The sequence below is a fragment of the Passer domesticus genome, chromosome 8, assembly GCF_036417665.1.
Source record: "Passer domesticus isolate bPasDom1 chromosome 8, bPasDom1.hap1, whole genome shotgun sequence".
NCBI classification, from domain to species: Eukaryota; Metazoa; Chordata; class Aves; order Passeriformes; family Passeridae; genus Passer; species Passer domesticus.
In genome coordinates, this window is record NC_087481.1 from 44,937,480 (window position 1) to 44,952,186 (window position 14,707).

Here is a 14,707-nt window from a genome sequence, read left to right on the forward strand (position 1 = left end):
TGTCCCCCAACCTTGCCATGCTCCAGCCAATGTGTGCTGGTGAAGCCCCAGGGTGCAGGAAGGCATCCAGGACACTGGAACAGCAGCACCCCATCTAGAAAGACTCTTTCTAGAAAGATGCTTTGTATAGGTTTTTTTTCCTAATGAGATTCCTGCTCCCAAAGCACAGAAGACAGGCCTGCATTTAGCATTTACCAGCAGCTAAAAACTGAGAGAAGAGAGAGGGAAAGCCTCAAGGAGGTGCATGGTGACCAGTGCAGGTGCTTCAGGAGTGAAGGTGAAGGACAGGAGAGGGGATTTGCTGCAGGGGAATGGCGTGAGCAGCAAAGGTAAGAGGTGTGCTCACACGTACACCTGGCCCAGAGGAAGGAGAGGAAATCTGGGCCCATGTGGCTGGGCCCCAGCCAGAGAAGGACCATAAGTAAGGATGGAGAAGCAAGAGGGAAAGACACCCTGCAAAAGAGGTACAGATCAGTCACTTAACTGCCATCAGTGCCCTCCTGCCTTACACCTCTCTTGAAACACTTTTAAATCTTTTCTGATGGAATGTTTGACATATTTAATGCATGCAGTAAAAATTAAAGTAATAGATAACTTCATATTAATCTGTACAGGGACTGACAGGCTAGATTTAATCACTTCCTACCTGTTCAGAGAGTTAACTTACTCTAGCACAATTCAAAGGAAAGGCAAAGGATTTTTCTTTTAATCAGCCATTTCACAGTAAGAGAAAAATGTGCCGCAGCATTGTGAGTGTCAATGCTTGGGAAAGGGAGTACCTCCAAGAGAGCCAGAGGTGCTCTGTGAAGGGAGTGCAAATCAAACACCTGGTTTCATCCTCTGTACTAAAGGGGGACAATGAAAGATTTTAACACAGTTATCGGCCTTTCACCTCCCGCCCCCAGGCTTTGAGATCTGGGGTTCAATGCCAACCATGAAAGCAATTCCCTTTGCAGCCAATCCTTTTCCAGCCTCTGCTGCAAGGGCCAGCATCTCTTGAATTCATGGGCTGCACCAGAGCCTTGCTCTCATCATGGACAAGCAGCTGAGCAAGGACCAGCAGGGCAGCTGTTAAAGGTCTGGCAGCCTCAGGGTCCACACAGTGCCTGACAGGCACTGCTGCTTTATGTCTGGAAGGAGACTGGCACTGGGATTCCTGCAAGTGGACTCTGCAGCAATGGGAAAATGAAGCCATGGGGATGCAATGGTTGAACAGGGACCTTATCCTGGCACAGACCACAGCCCTCCCCAGCTGCTGGTCATCTCTGCCCAGCAGAACCAGCACGGCCACACACTCTGCACTTCTAACAGGTTTTCCTAAGAAAAGACAGGCACTATGACCCTGTTCTGTGACACAAGCAAGGACAAACCTCCCGCACCTTGCTGGTAAAAGGGTGAAATGCAAATTATGGTAAAAAATTAACAGAAGCCAGTCCCTTATCCCAACCTTATTTCAACTGCAAATCCTGGCTTCGAAGAGCACTAGGCAAGACGTGCACAAAAGCACAAGGTGAGGGCCAGAGTTCCCTTCCTGCAGAGCACCAACATCTCTCAAGCCCTTAAAAAGGGAAAGATTCAACCTTCAGCGAAGCACTGCAGAAAAGCTTTGCCATCAGAGACCACAGAAATCACCACAAGGACAAGGAAACAGGAGAAGGAAGTCTGTCCAAAAGCAGAGCATGGCAAGACCGGTTCATCCCTGAAGCCAGCAAGAAAAAAGACAGACACAGCCCAGCACGCCCGGCTGGCAGCAGTGGGTGTGGCAGCCTGGTACCTGGAGCCTCCAGGGCATCTCTTCATCCTGAGCAGCCCTCCCCAGCCACGGGCTGTGCAGTGAGGAGCAGGCAGCCATCAGCAGTACACACACCAGCAGCTACTTCACATTCTCATGCAGGTAACAGCCTGAGACACCGACAACTGCTGCCAGCGAACCGACAATGGACAGACTCGCCTTCCTCTCCCTTAGTGATGCAAAATGGTTTTGGTTTTGCTTTAAATGCCACTAAGAAGACAGACAGAAGGAGGACTCTGAAAGAAAGGGAAATGTTTGTGTGCACCCAAAGGCTGACAAAAGCTACTTCATGTGCACGAAGGTGGTTTTCTTTCTGCTACAGTACAAGTGCTTGTGCCTCAAGTATAAAACGCAAGCCTCCAAATCACACAGACGAGCTTCTTATTTTTATTTTTAAAGTGATAAATAAGGCACTGTACTTTTAACAAAAACTGCCTGGTTCTAAGTTTAAAAGAACCCAAGGAACGTTCAAACTGCAAAAACTTCCTTCTGAACAGCAGAGCCAGACAGACCAACCTCTTCTCTGTCCAAGACACATCTGCTGATGCCTAAAATCATGGGCGTTTATCCTTTAACTGCGGATTTTTAAAGGCTTGCTACAGCTTATAAAAGCAGCTTTAGTTAATGCATGGTAAAGGGTTACTACTATACATCAGTTTTGTACATGGCTACCGGTTCTTTGCTATTTCGGGTCCAGTCGTGAGCGTTTGCTGTGCGAACAGTCCACTTTTGCCCTTAGCTTCCTCTTGCCCTGAGACACACTGTTCTCCTGCATCTTCTTCATGGACCTTGTCAAGGTCTTCCCACTGCTGTGCTTCTTGTTGGCCATCTTCTGTGACCGTGTGGAGGACTCCCCCAGGGGCTTCTGTTTTGGGGGCTTGGACAGCTCCTCGTGACTGGGAGGCAGCACGGCCCGTCTGCTCGTGTTCTCCTTGCCCTTCCGCACGGGGAGCCGCATCTTCTCCAGCTGCTTCTTCGGGACTCTCTTCTCTTTCAAAGACATTTTTTTGGCCAGTTTATTGCTCTTCTCCATGGCAGTCTGCTTTCGGGTGGCGGGAGATTTCACACTGACCTCTGAATGCTTTATTTTACTAGCCTTCTTGGCAGGCAGCTTGTCCTTGGTGGAAGAGCTGGATCGCTCTTGGGTGCTCCCGCTCTCCTTCAGCATCTTCTTCTTCTTGCTGAGCTGGAGGTCGACTTTGGGCAAGGGGTCCTCTTGGGACCTGCTTTTCCCCTTCCGCCCCTTCCCCGTTCCATCCACTGAGGGAGATTTAGCAGGAAAGGCAGCTGCTTTGATCTGCAAGGCCAGCTTGGGAGACATCAGGGGGTTGATGCACACACTCTTCCGGCTCTGCTTGCTCTCCAGGGACAGATGGTCCCCTGGGCCATCACTCCTCTTCTCTGCCTTCACCACGCGCTGCTGGGCTCGCAGCTTGCCCCGAAGATTGGAGTACTTGCGCAGGATCCTGGTGCTGGCCTGCGCGGGCAAGCTGAGGGCAGGCTGGATGGTTTTGTCCTCACTCAGCTCCTTGGTGCTGGCATCAGCGGGAGACGTCTGGCTGGGAGTGGTGGCTTCTTCAACCTCTGCTTTATCAGCATTCTCACGAATTTTGGCCCAAAGCTTTTGGTTCTTCAGGTTATTCCGAGCCGGGGTAGTGGCAGCGAACTTCTTGAGATGTTTTTTCAAACGTTCAGCTTGTAGTGAGCTGGGGTAGAGACTAGAGGAAGAATATTTCTGCATGGGGACTTTCATGGGGGGAATCTCCCCTGGGAGACGGGTGTTGAGTTTCTTCACAATCACTAGAGACCTGGTTTCAGTTGTCTCCAGAAACCACTGGCATATGTCAGACAGCTTAAAGGCCTTCATAAACAGCATCTGCACAGGAGAAAGCTTCTGCACTTCCAGTGAGCCTCTGCTTTTCCGCGTTCTTTTCTTGCTTTTCCAAATCTCTTTCAGTTTGTCAGCTCTGTTCTTTACCTTGGGGGTTGGCTGGACCTCCCTCTCCAGCTGAATCCAGCCCTTCTGGATTTTCATGTACTGAGTGTTAAACTCGGCAATGAGCTCCTGGTTTTCCTCTTCAGCACACCACTCCATGAACTTTGGTTTGCTGTCAGCCATGTCTATGTCCTCCAGTGCTGGGCAGTCATCATTCCCTGAACTGTGTTCATCCCTCAGTTTGGGGATTGCTTGCATAGACTCCTTCCCTGGTGTGTTCTTTTTTGCACTGTCTACAGATGAGGGTGCATGTCGTAAGTTATAAAACTGCAGAGCAACCTTTTTATGCTTTGCAGTTTTTGCTGGAAGATGCTTGCTTCCACCTCTGGTGCTGGGACACAGAGGCAAATTGGTCACCAGCTCATAGTTCACTGGCTTGCCCAGATCCCTGACACTGTCAGAGCTCTCCTTGTCCTTTGCACTAGCATTGACTGGTTTCACATCCACTTGCTCAGCATCATTTGCAGGAACACTGTTCTCTGCAGGGAGGGTAATATTTTTCTTCTCAGAATCAGCCTGGACGCTGATTTCCAGCATCTCACCCTGTTGACTTTGGCTGCTGTTAGCAGAGGAGTCATCTTTATAGGAATTTTCTCCCTCTGCAGCAGTCTCTTTTGCTAAGATGCTTTTATAGGTTTGTCTGGTAGTGACACCATTCTCCTCACCTGGCTGCTGCTCAGTGATGCTCTCTGGAGCCTGGCCAATGCCTGGCTCTTCGCTGGTTTTGAGCAGCACATTGGGGAAGCAGTCATTGGGGAAGTGCATGGATGCTGCCTCATCCAGCTGCACTTCTCTCTTGAACCGCTTAGCACCAGGGCTCTTGGAGAGTTTGATCTGAAGGCAAGTAAGCTGCCCAGAGCTGGAAGAACCAGAGTCCTCAGCACTGCCCTCAGCAGGTGATGGGGATCGTTGGCTTCGGAGACACCGGTCCGATGCCACTAGCGCTCTCCTGCTTTTCTTTCGCTTCTTGTCTAGACTGTCTTTGGAAGAGACAGAGTCTGAACTGTTTGGGTCCGGTGGCATTTCCCCTTCAGTGGGCTCTTTTTCACCTGCTGAACTGTTATTCTGCATTGCCTCCACTTCCAAGATTTTGGGGAGGGGTGTGCTGATGAGCACAGCATCCTCTTGCTCAAGAGGGCTGTCACCCACCATGACTGATGATTCGGCTTCTGGTTGAGCATCTATGCTTTTGTTCACATCCTCACACTGCAAAGTGGCAGGGGGCTCCAGGGGGCTCTTCCCATCCATGGTGGCAGGGGGCTCATCAGGAGTCTGTGAGCATGGAGAGCATGTGGAGGGCTCTGCCAGACACTGCCCACAGAGCTCAGCATCCCCTGAGCCTGGAAGCTGGGCAGGATCACAGGGCAGAGGTGTTGTGTCTGTAGCAGCAGAGGGCTGTGAGGAGGACTTTGGCTCTGGACTGGCAGGGAGGTCTGGAACAGTTTGTATGTCAGAGCCTGGACAACCTTCCTCCTCACCGTGTGCTTTTGAGACTGAAGAGGCAGCAATATCAGCAGCCTGCCTGCTGCTGCTGCTGTCCCCAGAGGAGCCCAGGCTACTGCCAGCCTCCCAGGTGACAGTGTCTCCTACTGTGGCACTGAGGGGAGGTGACTCCCCTCCTTCAGCAGGAGGGGAGCCAGGTGGCGGTGAGCTGGCCAAGCTGTCCTCTTTCTGGGGGCTGGGTGGAGCAGAGAGGGAGAAGAACGGCATGGCCACAGCAGCTTCCCTTGACCGTAGTGCTCGGGTATCCCGGAGCTGCATGGAGCCCAGCTCAGCTCTCTCCTTCGTTTCTCGGCTCGCTGGTGCCACTTTAGCCAGGAGCCTCAGGGAAACCCTTTTCTCACCCTCCCGTCCTGCCCCTGCAGAGCCCTCCACCGAGAGCACCAGGGGTGGCTTTGCACTCACGAGGGTCTCTGCTCGCAGAGCCGGGCTGCTCGCCCTCTCCTCCGCCCGGGAGCCCTTAACCAGCGTGCGCACCGTGGGCAGCTCGCAGCACTCCCCATTGAAGTAATAGCCCCGGGTGCTCTTCCTGGCCGTCCTGCGCGACGACACCAGCCGCTGCGCCTCGAAATGGCACTCGGTGATGGGCTGGCTGATGTACACCACGTCGCACTGGTTGTCGTAGTCATTGATCCTCAGCCCCGATGCCTTCTTGCTCTTCCGAGAGGCTCTGAGGGAGGCTGCCTTGGCGCGGGGGTGCCCGCCGGGGGGCCGGTGGGCGGCTGGCATGGCGCCAGTGGGCAGCCAGCCCTCTTTGGACTTGTCGAGCATGCCCTTGTCGGCTGGGTGCAGCTGGCAGCCTGCCTTGCCCTTGGCATGCAGGTGGTTTTCTTGCTTTGGTCTCACATCTTGTTCTTTTGCATCTAAGTCCTGGTGCAAAGATGCTTTCGAGCTGCATTGCAAAGTGTTCTCTTTGTCGGCTCTGCGAGGGGGGGTCACTGCAAAGCCAGGATCCCAGGACTCCTCTGGGAGAGCCCTAAAAGAGCTCTTTTGGGACCCCAGACAGCTGTCTAAGCTGTCCTCGCTGCCATTCACATTTGCCACTTTGACTGAGATATAACCTTCCATAAGAGTCTTACCTGCTAGCTGCTCTTTATTATCCTCACAGTTCCTGATACCGGCTTCTTGTTCGTGTCCAGCAGCTTGCTGCCCTTCCAGGCTCTTTGTGGCATGATGGAAATTCAAAGAGGAAGAGTTCAACGTGCTGAGGTATCCTTGGGTGGGGCTATCCTTTGGACTAGCAGAGCGAAGCCTGGTGATGGGGAGCTCGCAGAAGTCCCTTCTCAAAGCAGGACTGGAGTTCTCTGCTCTGTCCACTGGCTGCTTCAGGGCTTGTCCCGTAACATGCAGGGGGCCATCGGCCCCTGACTGTCCTGGGTCCAATGTAGAAGGGAGCTTTGATTCAGTACAAGTAGCACCCTTATCCTGATTTTCAGTGCTTCGCTGGCTACAACCAGAGCCACAAGTAGAGGCCTCCATGCTCTCAGATTCAGATAACTGCTGGCCGTCAGAGTCTGGTTGTACTTCAGTGTATATGTCGTTTAGCACACGAATGAACTGCTTCTGGTGGTGTGTACACAGTCTGACCATAAATTTTTCCAGTGGAGACTTCGGCTGATTGTTAGAGTCTATTGCTATTGTCTCTGCTGGATCCTCACTAGAGAGACAAAGAGAGAAGCAGTCAGTAATATGTCCTAGGGAATATTAGTTTATGCTGCAAAACCAGAATAACCCTTCTCCTCCCAGTCAGGCACACCACTTGCCTGACCTCCAGGTGAGATCAAGCATCCTGTTTTCCTGGGGCTGGCAGGTGTTCCTGCAGTCCCAGCAGGCACACTTACATGCACACTGCTGGCAGGACACGGACTGCACTTTTGTTTGTCTGCCACTGCCAGAGCACTCGTAATTACACCTCTGCCTAGGACATTCCAGTGTGTAGGCACCATGTCACATGTTCAAAGCAAACCGAAAAAGAACCAGACAGTGTATCTGCACGGCACCTGCTGCGGAAGGCCCAGCATTTCTAGGATGGCTGCAAACCTCCGCTCCCTCACTCTGCACTGCCAAGCTGGGTGGGAGCAGAGCAGCATCCCAGCTGGGCATCCAGATGCCAGGAATCTTCAGTTACTTTAAGTCTTAAAATTCTGCATACACCTCAGTAGCAGAAGATGGGTCTGGGGCCAAACTGAGCAGATCTGAGACTCTTCTATAGTCAGCACAGAAATTCTGGTGAGCTCCCAGCCTGCAGGACATGCAGGCAGCAATGCACCCTGTGCAGTGTCCTGGCATTGGCACTGACCTTTGATTAGCTGCCATTTAATGAAGTGTTGCTGCAGCTGACGGGCTGTCAGCACACACTGATTGTGCAGAAAAGTGGGCTCCTACAGCACAGGGTCACTGCCACAGCTAGCGCTCAAACCCAGGCCATTATCAGTTACCTGCTTGGCAGAGGCAATTAATTAGGACTTACTGGTGGAGAGGTTAGGGGATAATTACCCAGTTGTTTGCATGAATGCATCATGAGTGCCATGCCAGGTGCTGTTATCGAGACCGTATCTGTTCCCAACGGCAGCACAGGCAACTCCCACCCAGTCCTGACCAGGCTGAGAGGGCCCCGCGTCTTGGCACCCACACTGCTTGACACAGGATCTTTACCAGTAACCTAGGGTTGCTTTGCAGCAACACTTGCACTTTGCACCTCCTGGCCTTGTACTGGAGGAGTGAAAGTCCTTTCTCCCCCTACAGCCTTTCTCTGCCTGCCCCCTCCACCAGCATCAGACACCGACCTCGCTCACTCAGCTGGGTCAAGGAGGGGCAACACTTATCAAGGACTTCAGGGACAGGGTGGAGAAAAGCAGCTTCATCTGGAGTGGGTTTCCCCTCTCCATGCTGCCAGGCACAGGGCTCAACATGTGAATGAGGAGGAAGAGCTCCAGTTTGGAGGAGCCATCAGCAGAGAAATGGGGAAGGGAAAGCCAGTGGCCGGAGCCAGCCGCTCTCAGTGGCATCAGTCACACCGGAGCCTACCCTGGGCCACCCTCACCTGCTCCTCACCTACTGCTTGCTGGCTGCTTTCTTTGAACTGGCACACACCAGGGAGGCACCTCCAGCGCCCTGATTCCCAGGGCTGGTGGGCAGGGAGAGACACCTGGGGCCACTGCAGGCTCTGGGCTGACCAGGTCTCCTCTTTGCCCAGAAATGCCAGGCTGCAGCCAAGCCTGCCCTGAGCAGCTGCTACCCAGCCCTTTCCTTTCCAGTTTGCCCAGGCATAACGTGTTTTACAGGTAATGAGGCTTTGCCTCTCAAGCCCGGACTTTCAGTTTCCTTAAAGGCTTCTTAGGCAGGGTTTTCCTGAAACCACCTGGAAAGGCTGAGCCAGCTCAGCTTGCCGAATGTGTCCCAACGCCTCCAGAACATACTCCCGGGGTTAGCAATAAACAACGTACCTGGAGACTGCTTTACTACACCCAGGTGAGAAAAACGCCCTCCAGCAATCGTCTGAACTGGTCCTACCTGGCGCTGCGATGGCTTTCAATTTGGAACGCCTGGGATTAGTTTAAATAAAAATACTCAGGTACAACCTGGCCCCTCTCCAGAGCCCTGTATGGGAAGGGTTATGTCAGCCAGGATCTCTTACACGGCCCAGCTCCTCCCCTCGCTCTGCTGAATAACAAAAGGGGATAAAAAAAACCTTTCAACCCCCTGGGCTTGAAGCAGGGGGCTTTTTGAAGAGGCAGAGCTCAGCGTAATCTTTTTTCCACCTTTGCAAAGAGGGCGGTGACTCCTCTTACCTAGTCACAAGCCCAGCCCTGAAGAGAAGCAGCCATCTTCCCCAGGGAAGACTGAATTTCTACCGACAGCAGCAGAAGTGGGGTCCTGCCCTGGCTCCCCCACTGCCATGCTGCCTGGGCAGCTGGGGAAGGGGTTGTGGTGGCAGAACAGCCCCTCGCTCCTTGCTGGGGCACCTTTGGGTGCTGCGCTCCACGGCTGTGAAGGAAGAGTCCACGGCACAGGCAGAGATTGCCCAGGTGGGGAGGCAAGAAAGAAAGGAAAGAAAGGAAAGGAAAGGAAAGGAAAGGAAAGGAAAAGGAAAGGAAAAGGAAAGGAAAGGAAAAGGGAAAGGAAAAGGAAAGGAAAGGAAAGGAAAGGAAAGGAAAGGAAAGAAAGGAAAGGAAAGGAAAGGAAGGAAAGGAAAGGAAAGGAAAGGAAAGGAAAGGAAAGGAAAGGAAAGGAAAGAAAGAAAGGAAAGGAAAGGAAAGGAAAGAAAGGAAAGGAATAGGAAAAGGAAAGGAAAGGAAAGGAAAGGAAAGGAAAGGAAAGGAAAGGAAAGGAAAGGAAGGAAAGGAAAGGAAAGGAAGGAAAGGAAAGGAAAGGAAAGGAAAGGAAAGGAAAGGAAAGGAAAGGAAAAGGAAGGAAAGGAAAAGGAAGAAAGGAAAGGAAAGGAAAGGAAAGGAAAGGAAAGGAAAGGAAGGAAAGGAAAGGAAAGGAAAGGAAAGGAAAGGAAAGGAAAAGGAAGGAAAGGAAAGGAAAGGAAAGGGAAAGGCTGGGTGATGCCTGATGAGGAGGGGCTGCAAACCTGTGAGCAGAGCCCCTGGTCTGGGAGAAGGGACCAAAATGGCTGAGCACTGTCCTTCCTGCCTTGCAGCCGTGATGCTGAGCACAGCCAGCTGCAGGTCAACGCCTGCTTTGCAGAGTGTGTGGGATGGAAAAGGCCCATGTCCTGCTTGTATGGCACAGGGGACCTTGGCTCCCTGATCCTGAAGGTTCCAGCAGCATTTCTGCCTTGCCTTTCACCTAGTTGCTTCTCTGAAGTGTGACTGAGGCCTTTGGTGCTCATTGTCCCTTAATTTGCCCTACTGTACTCCAAGGAGACAATCAGAGATACACAGAGCTTGTCAAGCTATAAATTTTAAACAACAGAGATAAATATTTTTCCTGCTTGATAAAGGAAATAAATCCATTCGGTTTTGATGCCCTTTCTGCTGAGAAGACCCATCTTGCACTCAGTGACACAGTTGACCTGGCACATTGCATTCAGGGTCCTCTGGTGTCATGCCACCTCAGCTCAAAAGACAGGCTGCAGCTTCTCACCTGCAGGAGCAGGAGCTCATCTGCTCCTTCTCCAGTCCATCCCTGTTTGGGTACTGCAGGCAGCATCACCTTATTCTGGGTGTCTAAGGATAACCTTTGGCAGAGCTTTCACTGCCACCTGCAGTGAAAAGCTCTGAGGGTGGCTAGGTCCCAACTCTGTCCTTCCTATCCCTGTGTCCCCAAGGGTGCTGAGCTGCAGTCTGTGCCTCTCCATCCCCAGATCTCCCAGACACACAAAGTTCTGTGCTCCCTGGGGCCTGCTAATCTGTGTGCCTTGGTACCTATCCAGCATTTCCCACTATCCTGTCTGTTCTGGCTATCACTAATAAGTAAAACACACCCATGGGCATTCTCTTTTGAGGCAGCTGATGGATGCAGGATTGCCCACATGCTCCCTACTTAAGGCAGTTTTGGAGAAGAGCTTGTTTCTGGCTCACATGTAAGAGTAGAGTTATATCAAGAGCCCCACATTTTTAAGAAGAGTTGCTTATGGACAGTACAAACTGCTGCAGAGAAACTATTTTTTTAATGTGGCTTATCAGAAGAGAGGAGAGGTGAGGTGACTGCAGAGCTGAAGTGTCTTTCCAGGGCAAGATGCCGGGAGCAAACATGTTCCTCAGCCTGGCAAAAGCACAATGGGAGCTGAAGAATGACTGGTAAACACAGAGCATGGGAACTGGGAACATGGTTTTGAACAGGAGGAAAAATTCCTCTCAGGAGGCAGCCAGTCCTGCCTCTGAAGAGGCAGGCAGGCATAGTCCTGCCTTTTGGGAGATACAGGCCAGCCCCACAGAAGCTGCTGGACTGGAAAGACAAGCAAGGGAGCCCAGGGCTGCCCATCCCACCTACAGCCTTCTCTTGGTGCCTGTACTCATCTCTTCCCACCAGGCTTGGCCCAGGGTTCTCCTAGGTTTGGGTGTGCATGAGGAATGAGCCATCTCTCTCAAGGGCTGGAAAAGCCACAAGCCAAAAGGAGATTCACAACCAGTGAGAGACAATCTCAGGTCCCTCTATTCCTCTAGCCAAGCTGTAGGTTCAGTCATAAACCTGTATGGGGTGTCCAGAAGGATTGACTGCAATGGGAGAGACAGCCCACCTGTCAGTGAGCTTTCCTGCAGAGCCTGGGACATGGCAGGTCTGCCCTTTCTGCCCACCAGCCTCGAATGCTGCCTTCCCAAGGCTGCAGCTGCCGGATCTCCTCTGTTCCTGTGCCCCCACACCCTCCTTCCAGCCCCACTGCCCACATTACCTTGGCACAGCAGAAGACAACCCCAGTGTCCCAAGTGAATTCTGTCACCAGAGCCCCTCACTACCGCCCAGCCCTGCTGGATTTGCCAGGGCAGCCCTGTTCCCTTCCCCTTCCCTGCCTGCCACAGAAGGTGTCAGAGGCATCAAGGGGCAGGAGCTGTCAGAGGCACAAGCGGAGCTGTTGCTACGCAACCCCGGCGGTGCAGCAATTAATGCTGGGGAAAACGTGCTGCGCTCTGAAGCTATTTGCATAGCTGCGTGCTGCAATACATTTGTTTGCATTGTGCCTCCACTGTTTAGTGGAGTTTAAAGTCAACCCTCCCCCAGCTCTTGCTGGAGGGGACCTGGGGCTTCCAACAAAGGCCACGCGGTTGGGGATGAAGGGGCTGGGGGAAGGCAGAGGTTTGGCAGTCCATAACACCTACAGGCTGCACAGATGAGGATTTACAGCATGGAGAGGAAGGGCCAAGTTATCTGTGTTTCTCCCTGCACAGCCTGAGGAGCTTTTCCCAGCTCCTGCAGTGCCCCCAGCCCACCGGTGAGATTGTCATATCTCTTCCTTCCTGCTGTACGAGGGTGATGCTGTGCTTGCTCTGCTTGTGAATGCTATAAAAAAAGTTTAAGGAGCAGCCCAGCCTGCCTCTGGTTCTATAGTGTATTTGGGCAGTGAGCAAATGGGGAAGAAAGAAAGGGAGAAAGAAATCAGCTGCTTCATACCAACCTACCTGGGAAACCAGTCTCCGAAAACCTGTCAATTGCCAACTGCAATCTTCTGGCTTGCCCACCCCAAGTTTTTCACTATTAAACTTGAAGCCTGTACCCTTTTTAGGTTTCCTTTTTAGCCCTTGAACATTGGTTTGATTGATTATAAGTTTACAGGTATGTTTTGTACCTCAGAGGCACAAGAAGCAGCAGCAGAACAAAAGTTCAAGGCTAAGTGTTTCTGTTCCTTTCAGACCACTCTAAGCACCGGGATTATAGTTCTGTAAAAGAAACAAAACATAGCCATAAACTTATAAAATCCAATTCAGTACTTTTACAGGGATGACCTTTCCCCTCCCTCTCCTGCTGCCAGACAGCTGACTCTGTGCCAGTCGGCAGAGAGGTGCCTTGCACCACCCAAAATCAGAGGTACCACTTGAGTACCCACCAAGCTGAAGGGTATCTTGGAAACCTGACTAAAAGCAGAGATTTGAGATATGTGGATGACTAAGAAGAAAGACTAACTGGTGAGCAATGCCCTCCATCAGCTGAACTCAAAGCACTGGCCATGTCCCCTGGAGCCCAAGGTCTGAGGCAGCGTCTCACTGCCCTTGGGTGGCACCTCCAGCCCTGCTGGTTTCAACCACTTAATTTATTTTTCAGGATGAGTGGAAATGCCTTTTTGAGGGGTTGCAAAGGAAGAACAGCCTCTTAAAGGGGACCTGCTCACTGCTGGCAGTCAGGTGAGGTGACCCCAGCACCAGGGGTGCATGAATCCTGCATGCTAAGTGTGTGCTGGGAAGGGGCTGTGCTGTGGCTTCCCAAGGACAGGCTTGCTTTGCCTGGGCTGGAGGGCTGCATGCAGAGATCTTACCCAGCAGAAGGGGGAAATGGGTTCTCTGCCAGTCCCAGTTCAGCCTTTTGGAATGGCCATGCAAAAGCAAACGTGCTGGGAAAGGCGTGGGACCATCTGACTGTGCTCAAACCCATCTCCACTCAGAGCTGCAGCACAGCCCTCGTGCCTTGAGAGGTGCAGGATGTGCTTCCTTCTGCTGGCACAATGGATGTCCCCTTAAAGGGGATGGGCAAATCAGCCACAGGCACAAATAGTGTAAGCCACTGGAGCAAGATTTTCTGGAGCTCATCTTTCAAAGCCCCAGTTAAAAGGCTGACACTGGATGCACCAGTTTAAATGCCTGTATTTCAATCCTCAGAAATATGCCTGGCACCTCACACTCCCCACACAGATGAATGAATCCCTTCACACCTCTGTGGGTGCTACAGTAATTCTCTCTCACTGCACTGAAAAAAAATAGAAAAGCAGCATGCAAAGAGCTGTGGCTCCACATAACAGCTAGGAAGGAGAAAAAGCACTCTCCTTCTCTAAATTAAAAGCTGAAGTTGTGCAAAGCACAGCCAAAATAACTATGGAAATATTGCTGCCAGGTTCTCAAGGCCCCTGAATTTACTCTGTCCTTGGTGACGCACATGGGGATGGACTGAGCTTGTATTTCAACTGAAAAGTAGGAAGAAACAAGTTATAGGTGTTTTTTGTTTGGCTGGGCTTTTTTGTCAGTTGCATGTATTCATCAACTATCCAGGTTGTACAATCAGCCAACTGACTGGACAAATAACAGACATCCATTATAGATTCAGACTTTTAACCCTTCAGAGTAGTGTCTTTCATTTGTTTCTTTATTTTTTAAACTAGTTAAACATTAAAAATCACTTCTCCCCACCTGTAACCAAATACAAATCAAAAAACCAAAGTTGGTTTTATATTTAAAAAACCCCCCAATAGCAGCCTCAAATAAGTTTTGCTTTTTTATATTCCTGTCATAACTTCCTTGACTCCTACCTTCCCCAAAACCCAACTGTATTCTATAGTAGTTTATCATCACTGTGATACTTCTAATATAACATTTAATGACTAATTAAAAATTTTACCACTGAGCTATTGCTTTAAAACCAAGGGAAATTTATCATGTTAGAAATACTATTCTACACACTAACTTTTGAACTCTTTCCAGAATTGTCCTTGCTAATTTTTCTAATTATCAAGATCATTTGGGATCTTCCCTTTAAGGAAAAAAAAAAAAAATTACCATGACTATTCCTTTATGAGGCAGTACCCAGAATATTTGCTGAGCTAGGTGCTCCAAAAGGATAGATAGCACCAGAAGACCAGAATAGATAGAAAAACAGACAGCACCAGAAGACAGATAACAAAAGCATGCAGGGCAAAAAAAAAGTTCTTACAATGATTTTCACGGCTTTGCACGTTTTAAAAAAAGCAGCACCCAGTTAAGAGAAGGGAAAATGAACCACAGGGACTGTGGAGTAGGGAGGGATGCCCTGAGTATATTTAACCATCCCAG

At 50.9% G+C, this 14,707-nt stretch overlaps 1 protein-coding gene across 23 annotated transcripts in view; it reads right to left on the reverse strand.

Annotated features, from left to right (window-relative positions):
• Positions 1 to 2,156: 2,156 nt before the first annotated feature.
• LCOR (ligand dependent nuclear receptor corepressor) overlaps positions 2,157 to 14,707 on the reverse strand; it is an 83,825-nt gene continuing 71,274 nt past the window's right edge. For 18 of the 23 annotated variants that reach the window (XM_064431069.1, XM_064431064.1, XM_064431059.1 and 15 more), the window contains one exon: positions 2,157 to 6,945. In XM_064431069.1, coding sequence (XP_064287139.1) covers positions 2,475 to 6,878 — 4,404 coding nt within the window. In that variant the 5' untranslated portion in view covers positions 6,879 to 6,945 and the 3' untranslated portion in view covers positions 2,157 to 2,474. Of the gene's footprint in view, positions 6,946 to 8,734; positions 8,981 to 11,628; positions 11,772 to 12,519; positions 12,611 to 14,707 lie in introns of those variants that run through there. The other 5 variants (XM_064431073.1, XM_064431075.1, XM_064431072.1 and 2 more) reach the window with 5 other exon arrangements.